The sequence below is a fragment of the Phocoena sinus genome, chromosome 2, assembly GCF_008692025.1.
Source record: "Phocoena sinus isolate mPhoSin1 chromosome 2, mPhoSin1.pri, whole genome shotgun sequence".
In the NCBI taxonomy this organism is placed as follows: domain Eukaryota; kingdom Metazoa; phylum Chordata; class Mammalia; order Artiodactyla; family Phocoenidae; genus Phocoena; species Phocoena sinus.
Window position 1 is genome coordinate 150,247,464 of NC_045764.1, and position 15,241 is coordinate 150,262,704.

The following is a 15,241-nucleotide window of genomic DNA, read 5'->3' on the forward strand; positions in this document are numbered from 1 at the left end:
AAAAGATAACCTGCAGAATATAACCAAATATCACAGAGGTTTCTAGTTGGAAACTTTTGACAGGGATGAAACTTTACGCACCGATTCCAACAAGGCATGTCTGCTGACCTTCAGGGTGACTTTGGAATGTGGTCTTTTCATATGTACCTGACGAAGCTCTCTCTGGAAAAAGTTCACCTTGTCCTGAAAGGTCTCAGAGCCTCCTAAGGAGCAGCAAGATCCATCATGATTACAGCCTCGTTATAAGACACCTGTGCAGCCACCTCTACACCCTGAGGCACCCAGATATCTGGGGTCAATGCCTACCCCATCAGAATCTCTGTCCAAACTCACCTAGGTTTTTATGGAGTGAGCGGATAAACGTGGCCGCTAGGATGTTCCTCTCCTTACAGCTGAGCTCCACAGGAGGCTGAATGCCATCATCCACCACCAGTGTGAGCAGCTTATGGACAGGGTCAGGGCCAAGGTATGAAAACTAACAAAAGGAAAACAAAAAAAAGAAAAGGAGTTAATCTATAAAGCCCTCAAATCCAGCAAAAAACCTTCACATCCCTACCCTTCTGACCAACAAACAAAAAAAGTTAAGCCTGTTTTCCCCAAGTAAGTACCTACCAGGAGTACATCTCCTTGTTTTTTCACTTCAGTGCTCTATGATTCAGATTTTATTTTAAATTACTCGAGTCACAGAGACCACCTTTAGTAAGGATCACAGGCAACACTACAGACTTTCCAACGTAAAATATAAGAAGGGTGAAAGCAGGAAGGATATGTAAAATAGCAAATGAGCACCTGAATAGGTTGGGCAAACTGGCTGGAGGAAAATGATTTGCCTTTAGATTCCAAAAGCTCAGAAGAGTTTAAAAAAAAAAAAACACTTTTTTAAATTAAAAAAAATTTTTTTTAATAGATGAGACTACTGGTGCTAAAAGAGCTATCTTTGGCACGCTGGGAAGCCAAGCGCAGGTCAGAGTTACCAGCACCCTCTCCATTAACTTAGTCTTAGGGACAAAAAGATAACTGTTGAAGTATTCTGACTTGCTACCAATTGCTGTTTCTGTAGGCACGTGTCCTCCTAGAACTACATCCTTCACGAGGAGGTAACAACTCCTTCTTTATTTGGCAATAAATCCTGTGTGCACAATGAGAACTTCCAGAAACACCAAAAGTCCTTCAAGGAAAAAAGAAAAGGTTGAGATGTTGGAGGCTGAAGCCTGCTCTACATGAACCGGATGTAAGGTTCAACTTACTTTTGTTCCTGGGCACACTCGGAAGGTATAAAGGCGCCAGGGAATGATTTTCAGGTAGAACTCCTTCACTGAGAATTGCTGGAGGACCAACATATAGAAAATGAAGTGAATGATACATAAAGAGGTTCTATTTGAGTATAGTAATTCAAATATCAGTCCCCATCTACATTTCTCATGATAACCCTTTTCCTCTCTGAACAAAGAAGATAACTTAGGACTGAAATCAAATAGAAAACATCAACTCTATCTTAAAATAGGCAAATTTAAAGTATTACTCTCACCATGCAATTTCACATAGATATTTCATAATCTTAATACTCAAGTCTTACTACCATTTCCAAATATCTGAGATCAGGTTTTCACTTTATAAGTAGATAACATTTCACCTAGAAACAATCAAAATCTTCTGCTTAGCCAGATGCTGCTCAGAGTGACTTCTTCCAAGTCAGCGGACAGGGAACACCAGTGGCCCACACCCACTGCTTTATCTCTATTTGAATGGCACCAAGGATTTGCTGGGGAAGAGGGGGTTGGGGATGGGAGGAGTCTCATACAAAAAAGTTCATAAAAATCCTTTATGTCAGAATAAAAAGAGGTCTGTTGCCACAATAAAAGAAAAGACAATGCAATAACTTTTTAATCTAAAAAAAAACCCTGGGCTTCCCTGGTGGCACAGTGGTTGAGAGTCCGCCTGCCGATGCAGGGGACATGGGTTCGTGCCCCGGTCCAGGAAGATCCCACATGCCGCGGAGCGGAGCAGCTGGGCCCATGAGCCATGGCCGCTGGGCCTGCGCGTCCGGAGCCTGTGCTCCGCAGCGGGAGAGGCCACAACAGTGAGAGGCCCGTGTACCGCAAAAAAGTAAAAAATAAAAATAAACCCTGTGGGGCTTCCCTGGTGGGGCAGTGGTTAACAATCTGCCTGCCAACGCAGGGGACGCGGGTTCAAGCCCTGGTCCGGGAAGATCCCACATGCTGCAGAGCAACCAAGCCCGTGTGCCACAACTACTGAGCCTGTGCTATAGAGCCTGCAAGCCACAACTACTAAGCCCGCGTGCCACACTACTGAAGCCTGTACGCCTAGAGCCTGTGCTCCACAACAAAGAGAGTGGCCCCCTCTCGCCACAACTAGAGAAAGCCCCTGTGTGGCAACGAGGACCCAAAACAGCCAAAAATAAATAAATAAAATAAATATTGAAAAATAAATAAATAAAAATTTTAAAACCCTGTTATCTGAACATGTAGTAGGTCAGATTCTTTTTCTTGATTTTTAAAGAACTCTTCATTAAAGAAAATTTCAAACACATACTAAAGAAGAGAAAACAGTACAATGAAGTCATCACCAGCTTCAACAATTATCAGGTCACAGCCAATCTTGTTTTATCTCTACCTGACCATTTCCCTCTTTGCCATTCCCCCAGGCCAAATTAAGGCTAGATTTTTAAATGATGAATAGTGCATAGCAAAGTGTTCTAAAGTAGAACAGAATTAGAACTCAGGTTTGGTTATGCAATTAAAGGAATGTAATGGGATGTTTCAAGAGTCTCTTTTTCTGAGGTCTGTATGAATAAGCAAAATACAAACACTAAAAAAGAAAACCCCTAAGACAAAGCGCCTCTTAGCTCAGGGGCCTTGGGAAGTTCACCTCCTTGTCTCTGCCAAAATTTCTCTATTCCAATCCTGTACATGGATCATGACATCTGTTGTGGTTTCACAAATCACTGAATGAAAGATCAAATTATTCTGAAACAGTACAAGGGTCCAACAGTAATTTTTACACTAGTGAGAAACTGTTAATGGTTAAAAGTAGCTTTCTTTAAAACTCTGAGAGCCATGCCTTGAAAAATCTTCCCAGAAGCAATCAAACAGCAGAACGCCACAGGTGCTCTAAAGTCCCAAGGCACAGACTCTCTAGACAGAGATGTAATCCAGCCAAACCAGACATGGGCAACAGAAGAGGAGGCACGGCCTTCTGCTCAACTTGAAGCAGCCTCCTCAGTATCCCTGAACCCCAACACGGCAATGATCTCGCTCTGATTCTCCGACGGTTGCTTTGTGGATTTTGTAACCAAATACCAATTACAAGCAGGCTCGGTTGCGGGGGGGGGGGCCCAAGAATGAGAGTTCCAACCTTTGGTGACACGTAGCAGTACACCTTCTTCGGTTTCTTCACCTTCTCAGGCGTGTGACACTCAGAGGGTGAGTCTTCATCTTCCTCCTCCAGAGCTGTGGAGGGCCGGCGCTGGGCAGAGCTTGTGTGCATGGGCGGGAGGTGCCACGGCGTGCTGGTGCAGTTGGCAGCATTATACAGATAAGCTTCAAAGTAAATGCTCACTCCTGAGGTGGACACATTGCGTTCGACAATATTCCTCTCATTCTCTGAAGTATAACAAGGAATAAGGTTTAAAGTGCAAGACAGGGGAGAAAGTTACTTATCACTAGACCTTTAGTCCACAGAGCTCTAAACCAAGTTTGGCTCAAGTATCTAATATTTGTGGGGCTGGTCAGAAGAATGCAGACGTGCAAAGAACAAGTGGCCTGAGAAGAGGACTAAATCACAGCTCTTCTCTCAACTCACCACTTAGGACAATAATGTCAAATTCGCCATTATTGATTGGCTGGTTTTGGTATGAAATGCAGGCATGGAAGCAGCCTCGAGAATGCAGGGTGAGCCGCAAGAACACCTGGCAGGTCTGCCGGTTGGATGTCACTGACTTCTCAAATGAGACACCAGTGCTCTCTTCTTCCGGAGGACCGAGCTACAGGAGGAAAACAAAGCAACATGAACCGTACATAATTTTCCCTGTTTGCACAGTAATTTACTCCTACAAAGAATTTTCCTATCTACGAGCTAATCGAAGTCTCACAGTTACTAATGAGATAGGTATTGTCAGATGAAGGAAGGCAGACACAACAGTCAGGGAGAAGGAGATGGATGGAAGTGAACTAGAGAGGGTGAGAGTGCCAGGTGGGAGCAGGCAGGGCAAGATGGGAGCCTGCTTACCTCATGAATGGACAGACTGTAATTGTGCTCATCTCTCAAGGACGTGGAATTGTTGGTAGGGTTGTCATACTCATCTCGGGGCACTATTTGAAGAGTGTGTGGCTGCCCACAGGTCAACACGAGAGTAGAAAAATGGCACACAATTTTGGTCTTGGAAGGAACCACCATTCCTGGAACAAAGACAATGGAACATAACGTCAGAGAGGTGATTTTTAGGGCACAAAGATCTACTCAGTCAGTGAGTCCTAGAAAGCTGGGTGCCAGCCCAGTTCCTAGGGATAAACAATACCATTATGAGGCAGAGAAAAAGAAAGAAAACAAAGAGATTAATTCAAATGAACTTCTGGGAACTCATTTTTACAAATTCCTAACCACTGCAAGCACTAAACAAAATGACAGAAAAACTTGGAGAAAACAGAACTGAGAGTTATAGATATAGTACCAAGAACCCCCCTGGGAACCTACAAGTGAAGCAGGCCTTAAAAATAAGTGAATAATTGCAAAATAAACAAACAAACTCGAAACACTTAGGTGCAAATCTAACAAAACACGTATAAGATTTGTATGTTGAAAACTACAAAACGCTGATTAAAGAAATAAATTCAGGACTTCCCTGGTGGCGCAGTGGTTAAGAACTCGCCTGCCAATGCAGGGAATATGGGTTCAAGCCCTGGTCCGGGAAGATTCCACATGCTGTGGAGCAACTAAGTCTGTTCGCCACAACTACTAAGCCCACGTGCCACGACTACTGAAGCTCGCATGCCTAGAGCCCGTGCTCCGCAACAAGAGAAGCCACCTCACTGAGAAGCCCACGCACTGCAATGAAGAGTAGCCCTCGCTCGCCACAGCTTGAGAAAGCCCACACGCGGCAACGAAGACCCTATGCAGCCAAAAATAAATAAATAAAATTAATTAATTTAAAAAGAAAAAGAATTTCAGGGGCATACTATGTTTATGAATTCGAAGATTCAACATAGCAAAGATGTCAATTCTTCCCTAATGACATATAATTTTAACACAATTCTTATCAAAATCTCAGCAAGATTTTTTGGTAGATTTAGACAGCATTATTCTAAAATTTATATGGAAAGGCAAAGGATCTAGAATAGCTAAAACAATTATAAAAAAGAAGAGTAAAGTGGAAAAAGTCAGTTTATTCAATTTCAAGACTTATTACATAGCTGTGTAATTAAGATTCCGGTATTGGTGGAGGGACAGACACACAGATCAATGGTATAGAACAAAGAACCCAGAAGTAGATCCCCACAAATATGCCCAACTGATCCCTGACAAAGGTGCAGAAGCAATGTAATAGGGGAAAGCTAGCCTTTTCAACAAAAGATGCTGGAGCAACTGGACGTCTATAAGAAAAAAAAAATCTTGACCTAATATACAAAAGTTAACTAAAAATGGATCATGACCTTAAATATTAAATGTAAAACTAGGAAACTTTTAGGAAGAAAAACATAGGAGAATATCCTTGGAATCTAGGACTAGTCAAAGAGTTCTCAGATACCAAAAGCATGATCCATAAAAGGAAAACAATAAATTGACTTCAGCAAAATTAAAAAGTCTTGCTCTGTGAAAGACCCTGTTAAGGGGATGAAAAGGAAAGGTAAAGCTTGAGAGAAAATATTTGCAAACCACATTTCTAACAAAGGACTTAAAGAACTCTCAAAACTCAATAGTAAAAAACAAAAAATACATTTAGAAAATGGATGAAATACATGAAAAGACATTTCATCATAAAAGGGCACACACAAGGCAAATAAGCATATAAAAAGATGTTCAACATTGTTAACCACTAGGGATACGCAAATTAAAACCACCATTTATAATGGCCCCAAACTGAAAACAACCCAGATGTTCTTCAACTGGTGAATGGTTAAACAAAGTATGGTATATTCACACCAAGCAATACTACCCAGCTATAAAAAGGAACCAACTACTGATATACTCAACCTGGATGAACCTCCAGAGAAATATGCTGAGTGCAAAAAAGGTATGTTAACCAAAAGGTTACATACCGTTATGATCCCATTTATAAAATATTCTTGAAATGGCAAAATTACAGAAATGGAGAACAGATTAGTGAGCTGCCAGGAGTTAAAAAACAGGTGGGTGAGGGAGGGAAAATGGGTGTGGCTGTCAAAAGGCAACATGAAGGATCTCTGTGGTGATGGAAATGTTCTGTGTCTTGACTGTATCCATGTCAATAACCTGGCTGTGATACTGTACTTTAGTTCTGTAAGATGTCACCACTGGGAAAAGTGGGTCAAGGTACAGAGCATCTCTCTGTATTATCTCTTACAACTGTAGGAAAATCTAAAATCATGTCAAAATAAACAGTTCAGTTTTAGTTTAAAAAGAAAAGGGCTGGTACACATTATAAGGATATGAACTGTTCTCCACTGGTGGCAAGGAGGCAAGGTGAGGCAACTCCTTTTCCTGTGGAAAGGAGTCTGTGAGTGAGTCACTGAAGCAAAGGAGGAAATACCTGGAGAGAGAGAAGGCTTGGGAGCTACCTTGTCCAGAGGCTTCCTCTGTTACAAGAGAAAGAAAACTGAGGACCTTTCATGCAAACATATGCAAATCTTCTCAAGACCCCTCTTGTTATGGTTTGACTCCCAAAGTGGACACCAACCTGGCTAGTATCTAATGACACCGTCAAAAGGAAGCCAAGGCAGGGCAAACAGGGCAGCCAGGGTCTCAGCACACTAAACGGTATGTTGCAGAACCAGGAGTCAGAGATTATACTTTTAGGCTTTAAAGCACATGAACATCTATTATCTGGTACAAAGGACACAAGGGGGTAAAAAAAGTTGAGATAGAGGCCTCAATTCTTAAGATGCTAGAAGCTTGGGCAGACACTCTTCAGTAAGAAGTAAAACACATACTGGCAGCAAGGGTAGGATTAGGGTGATTTTACTTGAAAAGGTTTCAAAAATCAGAAGACTTTGGTCTATTCTGGCACCCTCACCCCTTAAGAACTTACCCGGCTGATAACACAGCAATTCCACTCCTAGAGAAATGAAAAGATATGTGCACACAAAAACTGTACACAAATGTTCACATCGGTATTATTCATGGTAGTCAAAAGGGAAAACGACCCAAATGTCCATCAACTGATGAATGGATAAATAAAATGTGGTATATCCATATAATGCAATATTATTTAGCAATAAAAGAAATGAGGTACTGATTCATGCTATAGTGTGGACAAACCTCAAAAGCATTATGCTAAGTGCAACAAGCCAGTCACAAACGGCCACCTGTGTTACGATCACGCTTTTATGCAATATAAGTGGTAGAGGAGTACCCAGAGTACGCAAATCCAGAGAGGCAGACCAGCGCTTACCTAGGGCTAAGGGATTTGGGGAAAATACGGAGTGACCTGGGTACAGGGTGATGGGGTGACGAAAATGCTCCAAAATTGACTGTGGTGATGGTTATACAAGTCTACAAAGTTTTAAAACCACTAAATTGTGTATTTTAAACGTATGAATTATATAGCGTGTGAATTAAATCTCAACAAAGGCACTGTTTAAGAAAAGAAGAAAGGAAAAGAAAAAGGAAGGAACGGAGGGAGAGAAAGAAAGAAAAAACAACCTACCAGGCTGAAAAATCTTGTAGTAGGGACTATAGGCCACGTTTAATCCACCAAGCTTCACTGAGATTTCGTACCGCCCAGCCCTGCGCACAGTGAAGGCCACCTTGACCACATTGGAACTGGGCTCCTGGAGGACTTCCTGGGTCACTGGAATTTCCACTGCTAGCTCAACATGAGAGATGTGAACTCTTAGTCCTACAGGCCGATGTGCAGGAAAGGGCTGCCCGTTCTTATAGAATAACTGCAGTGGGGAGAAGAGGGACACCCATTATTGATCAGGGGGAGAAAATCATTTCCTGTGTTACTTGAGAGAGTGTGGGGAGGGAGGAGGTGACTGGTAAATCTCTGTATCCACCCACTCCTACAGTCCTGCTCACACACGAGGGAACAAATTCTCTCAATGCTTCAAAGAAAACCATTAAGTCACGAACAAATTCTTAATGTATTCTGAGGAGAGGGGTAAAATACACCATTGAGTCCATTTCAACTTGACACTTCTGAACCACAGATGCTGCCTACCCTGTCTTACTTGCCCTTTTTTCTTATATTATCACTGCTAATCCAAACGTAAAGGTAAGTCAGTGGGTACCACTGGCACTGAGTGAACAAAAGCACTAGGCAGGGCTAGTGGGGTTCAGACTATGGAGCTAAGCACAAGGCTACAGTGGAGAAGTCATTGCAAGGGGCAGCAAACTTTCTGCAGAGGGCCAGAGAGTAAAGCTGTTGGTTTGCGGGTCATACACAGTTACTCAACTGTGGTTAACTCCTCAAACGTGAAAGCATACATAGGCAGTACAGGAAGATGAATGGGTGTGGCTGTGTTCCAGTAAGTCTGTATTTATAGAAGCAGGAAGTGGGCCTGATTTGGCCCTTGGGCCACGGTTTGCCAACCCCTGATCTGTAGCATCTACTCTTTTCAGTAATATTTTTCTCACTTTGAAAATGTAACATTAAGCTTTATACTTCTTCCAAGCTAAGCACCTATTAAACCAAAATGATAGAGAAATGTATGACTCTTCAGATGTCAACAATTCCCAAGTTCCTGGGGGGTGGGGGTGGGGAGGTGTTGGAGAACATGAACGTTTCAGGCCAGCACCACCAACAGACTGAACTGGATTCTGGAAGGCAACTGACTCAGAAACCCCAGTGGGTACGGAGACAGAAACATTCCCTTACATGCACTCGGAAGGCCATGCTGTGGCCCACCTCATAGGGGTCCTTCCAATCCCAGGAGACTTTGCATGACCGGGGATCCAGGTAATTTCCCCGCACGTAGTCATATATAGTCCGGTCCCCTCGGCGTTCTCGGTCCTCATTCTGGAGGAAGCTGACTACACGTGCGGCAAGCTCGAAGAGGAACTTAATTGTGAAGAAGAATGCAACCACAGACACTGTGATGCCACCTATGTAAAAGAGAAAACACACACACCACCCGCCAATTACACATTACAGCTTCTCACTGTGGAACAGGCCAGTCATCTGTCCAGCAAGAATTCCAAAGACACCCTCTCCTGGGTCACTACCTCTGTGGGTGAAGAGAGGAACTTCCATACCAGGGTCCTCAGACCAAATCCCACCCATTGCCTGTTTTTGTAAATAAAATTCTACTGAAACAAAGCCCCACCCACTTATTTACTGTTGTCTAGGGCTGCCTTTGCCCTAAAGCCGCAGAGTTCAGTAGTTGTGACAGAGACTGTATGGCCTGGGAAGCTGAAAATATTTACTCCCTGGCCCTTTACAGAAAAAGATTACCAACCCTTGTTCTACACCACGGTCCACATACGATGCCTGCCCCCAGCCTCCCGTCGTGTACTGGGTCCTAACATAGTAAAAAGGACGTGCACTCTGCTCTCTCCATTTGGAAGCCTTCCCCTTCCTTGGCCACTTGGCAAAAGCCCTCCCCAATCCCCGCCACAGTTAGGGGCTCCTTCTTCTGGGCTCCCTCAAACTCCCGTGCATGCATTCATCTATTATAACCTTTCTCCCCCTTCATGTTATGAACTCCATGGAGGCAGATTTTTGCCTTATTCGACTTTGACTCAACAGGAAACAGCATCTGGCACTGGTCATAATTACTCAATAAATATTTCCCAAATGAATGAATAACACTGCCGACTCTGTGAAGGTACATTCTGGCATGCCTGGAAATATTTCTAAGTCTATTTTCAAGGAGAAAGGGGGAGGTAAGGAGGCAAAAAATGATATAAGCAACCCTAACAAAGAAATAATAGAGAGCTCTTTCTATAACGTACCAATGACGTAAAACATCAGGTCCCTTCAATGCCAACAGACAGCCGAGGATCACAGCTGTAGCTGCAAAAGAAAACTTGTTTAGTTTTTCCTCTAACTCTTCCTTACAGCTGTCTCAGAGAGAGACAAAGCAGAGCATGTGGCTTGAGCCTACCATCTCCAGCCTTACTATCCCTGCTCTCTCTCTAGCTTGACAGGTGCCCTACAACATTTCAGAGAAAGAGAGACCGTCATTCCCCCTCCTAAAGACTTCCAATCTACCGACCACCCTAGGAATACCACAAACAGCCACTTCTAATTACAAAATGTAATACATGGCTTTCATCTTCTTGGATCCAGGGCCCCAAGACAGTTTACCTCCCCCATGCAAAGTGGTACTAAATAACACAGGCAAGGAAGATAATGGAGTCACTTTCCCCTTATGTTTGCCTTCTGGAAGTAATTCATCTAAGTAGAAATAGTTATATAAAATGTTTAAAAGGATTATTATCATCATGTTGGCATTATGTAATTAAAATGAACTCTGGGTCATCCCAATAATAAGCAATGGGCATGTAAGAGAAACCATTTTCTTTTGCTGTTACCAATCAGACAAACCAACAGGCCCTGTGGAAGATGAGCTCAGCAGAGAGGCCAAGGAGAGGAAGGAAGCAAAGGAGGAGACTGTACTTCTCATCCTTAAGTGATGCCTGCCAGAGTCAGAACAATTCAAATAGGGGCCAGAGTCTGAGGGGAAACTTACACTGTTATTAGACTTATCTCCAGAATAAGACTTCAATCTTATTACTCATTTGAACCACCCACGGTACTGCCAAGGAAAAATGCAATGCACACTGACATTCCTATCTTACCACTGAGTTTTGACCTTAGCATAGACTGTACATGCTCTCCAATCCACAATGCACTAGATTCATTCTTTCTTTTCAAGTCAATATATATTAAGGTTATCAATGTTATCTCATCCCAGCACCTTTTATCAGCACTAATATATAACTTAGAGACAAGACAGCTGAAAATTTCTATGCTCAGATTTGGGAGGGACCAAAACAACTTTTTTTTTTTTTTTCCCAACCAAGTGTGCTTTTATGTCTGATTATGCTGGGAAAATTTAAGAGAAAGAGTGACCAAAAATGACCATTAGATCCTTTGATAACAATATATCCAATGGAATCCACAGGGAGTAGGTAATTTGAGGAATGACCATGTCAAGTTTCATAGAAATCCCCATTTAGACTGGTGTCCAAAGTCCTACCAGAAAAGAAATCCACACGGGGAACATTAGCACTGTCAATACACATGAATTAAGCTGCTCTCCAGAGGACAATATACTAACTCAATATCTGAGATCACAACTAGTGAGCCTCCTTCCCAAACAAGAATCTCATCTCCTGGGACCTTATGCTGAAAAGCTGCTATCATCCCTCAAAAAGCAACTCTCTGTGCCTTATAGGATATACTAGGTGACTTGGTGGAACCGAAACCAGCAGTTTAATTGTCTTAAATACTCCCTCAGTTGGACGTCATTCAATCTGATCCTGGACGTGAACATTTAGCCCTCAGTAAAGTTACAGCACTCAGTAGAAAATGAAGTATATGTAGGTGATGTTACAGACTTGTGGTCTTAAGTCTCTTACTCCTTAGAGGAATAGAGCAATGCTAAATTTATGGCACACATCATGAGGGCTGGGAAAATTCCTATGTACTGTCTCTGACAACCACAACAACCTTTTCTGTGAGAGGCAGCTGACAAGCAGTAAGTCAGAACCTGGAGACCAGTTCCAGGGCTGCAACTGTGTGACCTGTCTAAGCTTCAGAATTCTCATTGCCGTAAACAGAGATGAAGTTTAATAATTTCTATGACACCATCTCCTTTAGTGTGATAGGACTTCAATATAACTCTCCATAGCCATCAAGACTCTCAAATCAAACAGCAGAGCAAAGAGAATAATATAGAGGATGAGGGCATGACTAGACTAGAGCTAGACTACCTGGGTTCAAATCCGTTCTCTGCCACTCACAGGGTAACTACGGACAACTTATTTAATCTCCCTATAATCTGCCAGTTTCCCTATCCATCAAATGGGACTAATATCTGTGTGTACCTCACTGGGGTGTTGTGAGGATGAAAAGAGTTAACACATGTAAACAGCCTAGAATGGTGCCTGGCACACAGTGAGTTCTCAGTTTTAATTATTATTATAATTATTATCAATAGTAGTAGCAGCATCACTACTCTTTTGTTTCAGAGCCAGTAAGAAACTGAGGGAACCTCTCTATTGGTCCACACTTCATTCAATGAGAAATGCATCAGAACTACAAAAGGCAAGGCTTCTCTTACCATACTTAAAATCTCTGCCTATGTGGGAGTTCTTTAAACTTTTCTAATTTTATGTCTGAAAATTTTTATAATGAAGATTTTAAAAATTAATACTAAAATAACTCATCCAACAAATACTGAGTACCTACTTAATATGCCAGATACTGGAGGAACGGTGTGGAACAGCCATAGTCTTTCTTGGTTCTCGTGGCTGATAATAATGAACTTGACCTTGTTAAGTCCTTGTCCATTTTTTCCCCATTCACTCGTCACTCAACCAAATCATCACCACTGATCTAGATCACCTAGACCTTTTCCAAAAGGTCAATTCTACATTTCTACTCCAATTCCCTTTATTATTTAAAACTCAGCATACCAATTATTACTTTTTTCCAAACTCTCCTCTCTTCTCTGTGAAGCCTCCTTGTGATCAGGGAGTTAGCTCTGTCAATTCATCACTCATTGATGTGATCTTTATAAACTGTCCCACTTCTCTACAATACCTCTCAAAAAAACTCCCCAACAATACTTACCCATCTCTCAATTTTACCCATGGTCACATTCTAAACTTGCCTTCCTTCTGCATTTTCCTCCTTTCTGGATGCTATCACAAAGCTTCCATGCCTTTGTCTTTGAGTACAGGGTTTCCTTTTAGGGTGACCCCTCAAATCACTTTTATTCCAGATTCACCTCTTCTGTAGGCATTTTCTGTCCTCTTACTGTACCTGTCGTGCCCTCTCTGCCCTGTCTCGGCTCCCACCCCACCATAACTTACAACCCCCTTATTGAGCCACTTACCACAGGCCAAACAATGTACTAGGTGTTTTACATGTTAGCCCAAGTAATTGTCACCAATACAACTTGGTAAATAAGCATTATTATTCTTATTTTAGAGACTTGAAAAAAAAAAAAACCCTAGGCTTAGAAAAGTTGACTTGCTGAACATCTTCCAGCAGGTTAAGTGACTCAAGCCTGTCTAACTCTGAAGCCCAGTGTTCTTAACCTCATGTAACAGTGAATCATAAAAAAGAGTGGAGTCATAGGGATAGTGAAGTATTTGGGAAGAGAAAAGATTTAAGAAACCGGTAAAAGAAAGTGTGAAAAGCATTACCCAATCTTACCAAGGATAAAATTAGAAAGACAAATGCTTACAGCCCCCTTTTAAATCTTTTGAAATAAAAATAAAACGTTACAAAGGAAAATGGAATGCAGTACCAATTATCTAATGCAAAAATATCACTTGCTTACTAAAAGATCCTGGGCAAGTTGCTCAATACTACAGACCTTTGGCTCACACTACCTACAAAAAAGGGAAAGGGGAAATGTCTCAAGGGAATGTTAGAAAGTTGATTGACATACATATTCTAAAACTCTCTGCGTTTTTTTTTTAGTAAAAGATTTATAATTACAATGTCAAATAAATTTTAGCCCTAACATTGAAGATTGGTTGTGAAAAAGTCTATTCCCAGAAATGGAGAATTGATTTCTTCATACTCAAATTTGCTCTGCTGGGAGCAAAGTCAATTCCAACTGCAGCTGTGCACGTCAATGCTATCCCCTGCTGAGAGGGCTTAGAAACTGGTCACTGAATCCATGTTCTACATCCCAATAATAAGTAAATCTTAACTAGTCTGTCACCTTACCTTTAAACGAGGGCCCATGTTCTGAGAACCAAGGGGAGCACACCTATCCACCAAAGCAGGTAAATTTTGGCCACTTTCACCTTGTCTTCCAACTTCCACATGAAAGAAAACAGCTGCAAGGTCAAGAGAAAGTGTCTGTCCATCAGACCTTCAGCGAGGGTGTGTCACAGAAGCAGAGGGTCAATGTTTCTGGAATGAACTGCATGAATTCCACGGTGGAGAAATATAATCCCAAAATATAACATCCCTGGACTTCTCTCTAGTGCAGGGTGCAATTGGCTGCCAAAGGGTGCATCTGTTCTGCTGTCTCGGGATCCTATGCTACAAAGAAAAAAAGAGTCAGTGGAATAGATTTTTATCTCTCAAAGAGAACCCCCAGAAAACAACAAAGAGGAGGTATAGAATAGACAATGGAAACCCTGTGGCACTAAAAATAACCAAGGGCAGGTAATCTCTGACCAAGTTTTCCTAATTAAAAGTCCGCAAGAAAAGCCAAGTGGCGATCTCACGGGCTTAGCTGTGTCACTCCCCAGAAGACAGCTCCAGCACTTCAGTGGATTCCAACCCTTCAGTAGATGCAGAGTAGAGCACAGATTTAGATTGAGCCTCGTCACAACCACACACCCAGTTTCACTTTAATGGGGCTGGGAACAAGGTAAAGAGAAATGAAAGGAGAGCACAGGCAGGGCTTGGCTGCAGAGGGCCTTGTATGCCCTGATAAGGAATCAAGGTAATACTCAGCTGGAAAGAGGAAACCACCAAAGAGCTTTAAAACCCAATCAATCAGCCTATGCAGTCTACTCCCTTTGTGCCCATGTATGCATTTCCAAGACACGGTTAAACAATACTGACTTTATCTTTAAAACAGTAAAATTTGCTACTGTGAGTAAGGGGAAAATTTTTGTGAACATTCAAGATAAAGTCACTGAGTAACAAAGTTCAGTAAAGTTAGTCTGTAACTCAAAGATATTCATGAACTAAATGTAGCAGAAAGGGGTTTCTGGCAAGAACAGCCACCAGAGAACACGAGAAGAAACTACTGATCATTAAATGAAAAGAGACAGTCCCTTTCCACATGGCAGGAACTGTTCTCAGTGCTTCATGTGTATTAACTCACAACCCTAAGACACAGATACAATTATCCCTATTCTACAGATGAGGAAACTGAGGCAT

General features: G+C 42.0%; 1 protein-coding gene across 5 annotated transcripts in view; it reads right to left on the reverse strand.

Annotated features, from left to right (window-relative positions):
- Window positions 1-15,241, reverse strand: part of AREL1 (apoptosis resistant E3 ubiquitin protein ligase 1) — a 43,457-nt gene that overhangs the window by 10,983 nt on the left and 17,233 nt on the right. Inside the window, exons 2-11 of one of the 5 annotated variants that reach the window (XM_032622900.1) lie at window positions 14,069-14,389; window positions 10,111-10,171; window positions 9,035-9,261; window positions 7,862-8,099; window positions 4,249-4,418; window positions 3,823-4,003; window positions 3,376-3,623; window positions 1,248-1,325; window positions 334-475; window positions 82-203 (exon numbers count right to left, since the gene is read on the reverse strand). In XM_032622900.1, coding sequence (XP_032478791.1) covers window positions 82-203; window positions 334-475; window positions 1,248-1,325; window positions 3,376-3,623; window positions 3,823-4,003; window positions 4,249-4,418; window positions 7,862-8,099; window positions 9,035-9,261; window positions 10,111-10,126 — 1,422 coding nt within the window. In that variant the 5' untranslated portion in view covers window positions 10,127-10,171; window positions 14,069-14,389. Of the gene's footprint in view, window positions 1-81; window positions 204-333; window positions 476-1,247; window positions 1,326-3,375; window positions 3,624-3,822; window positions 4,004-4,248; window positions 4,419-7,861; window positions 8,100-9,034; window positions 9,262-10,110; window positions 10,172-10,692; window positions 10,736-14,068; window positions 14,390-15,241 lie in introns of those variants that run through there. The other 4 variants (XM_032622901.1, XM_032622904.1, XM_032622903.1 and 1 more) reach the window with 4 other exon arrangements.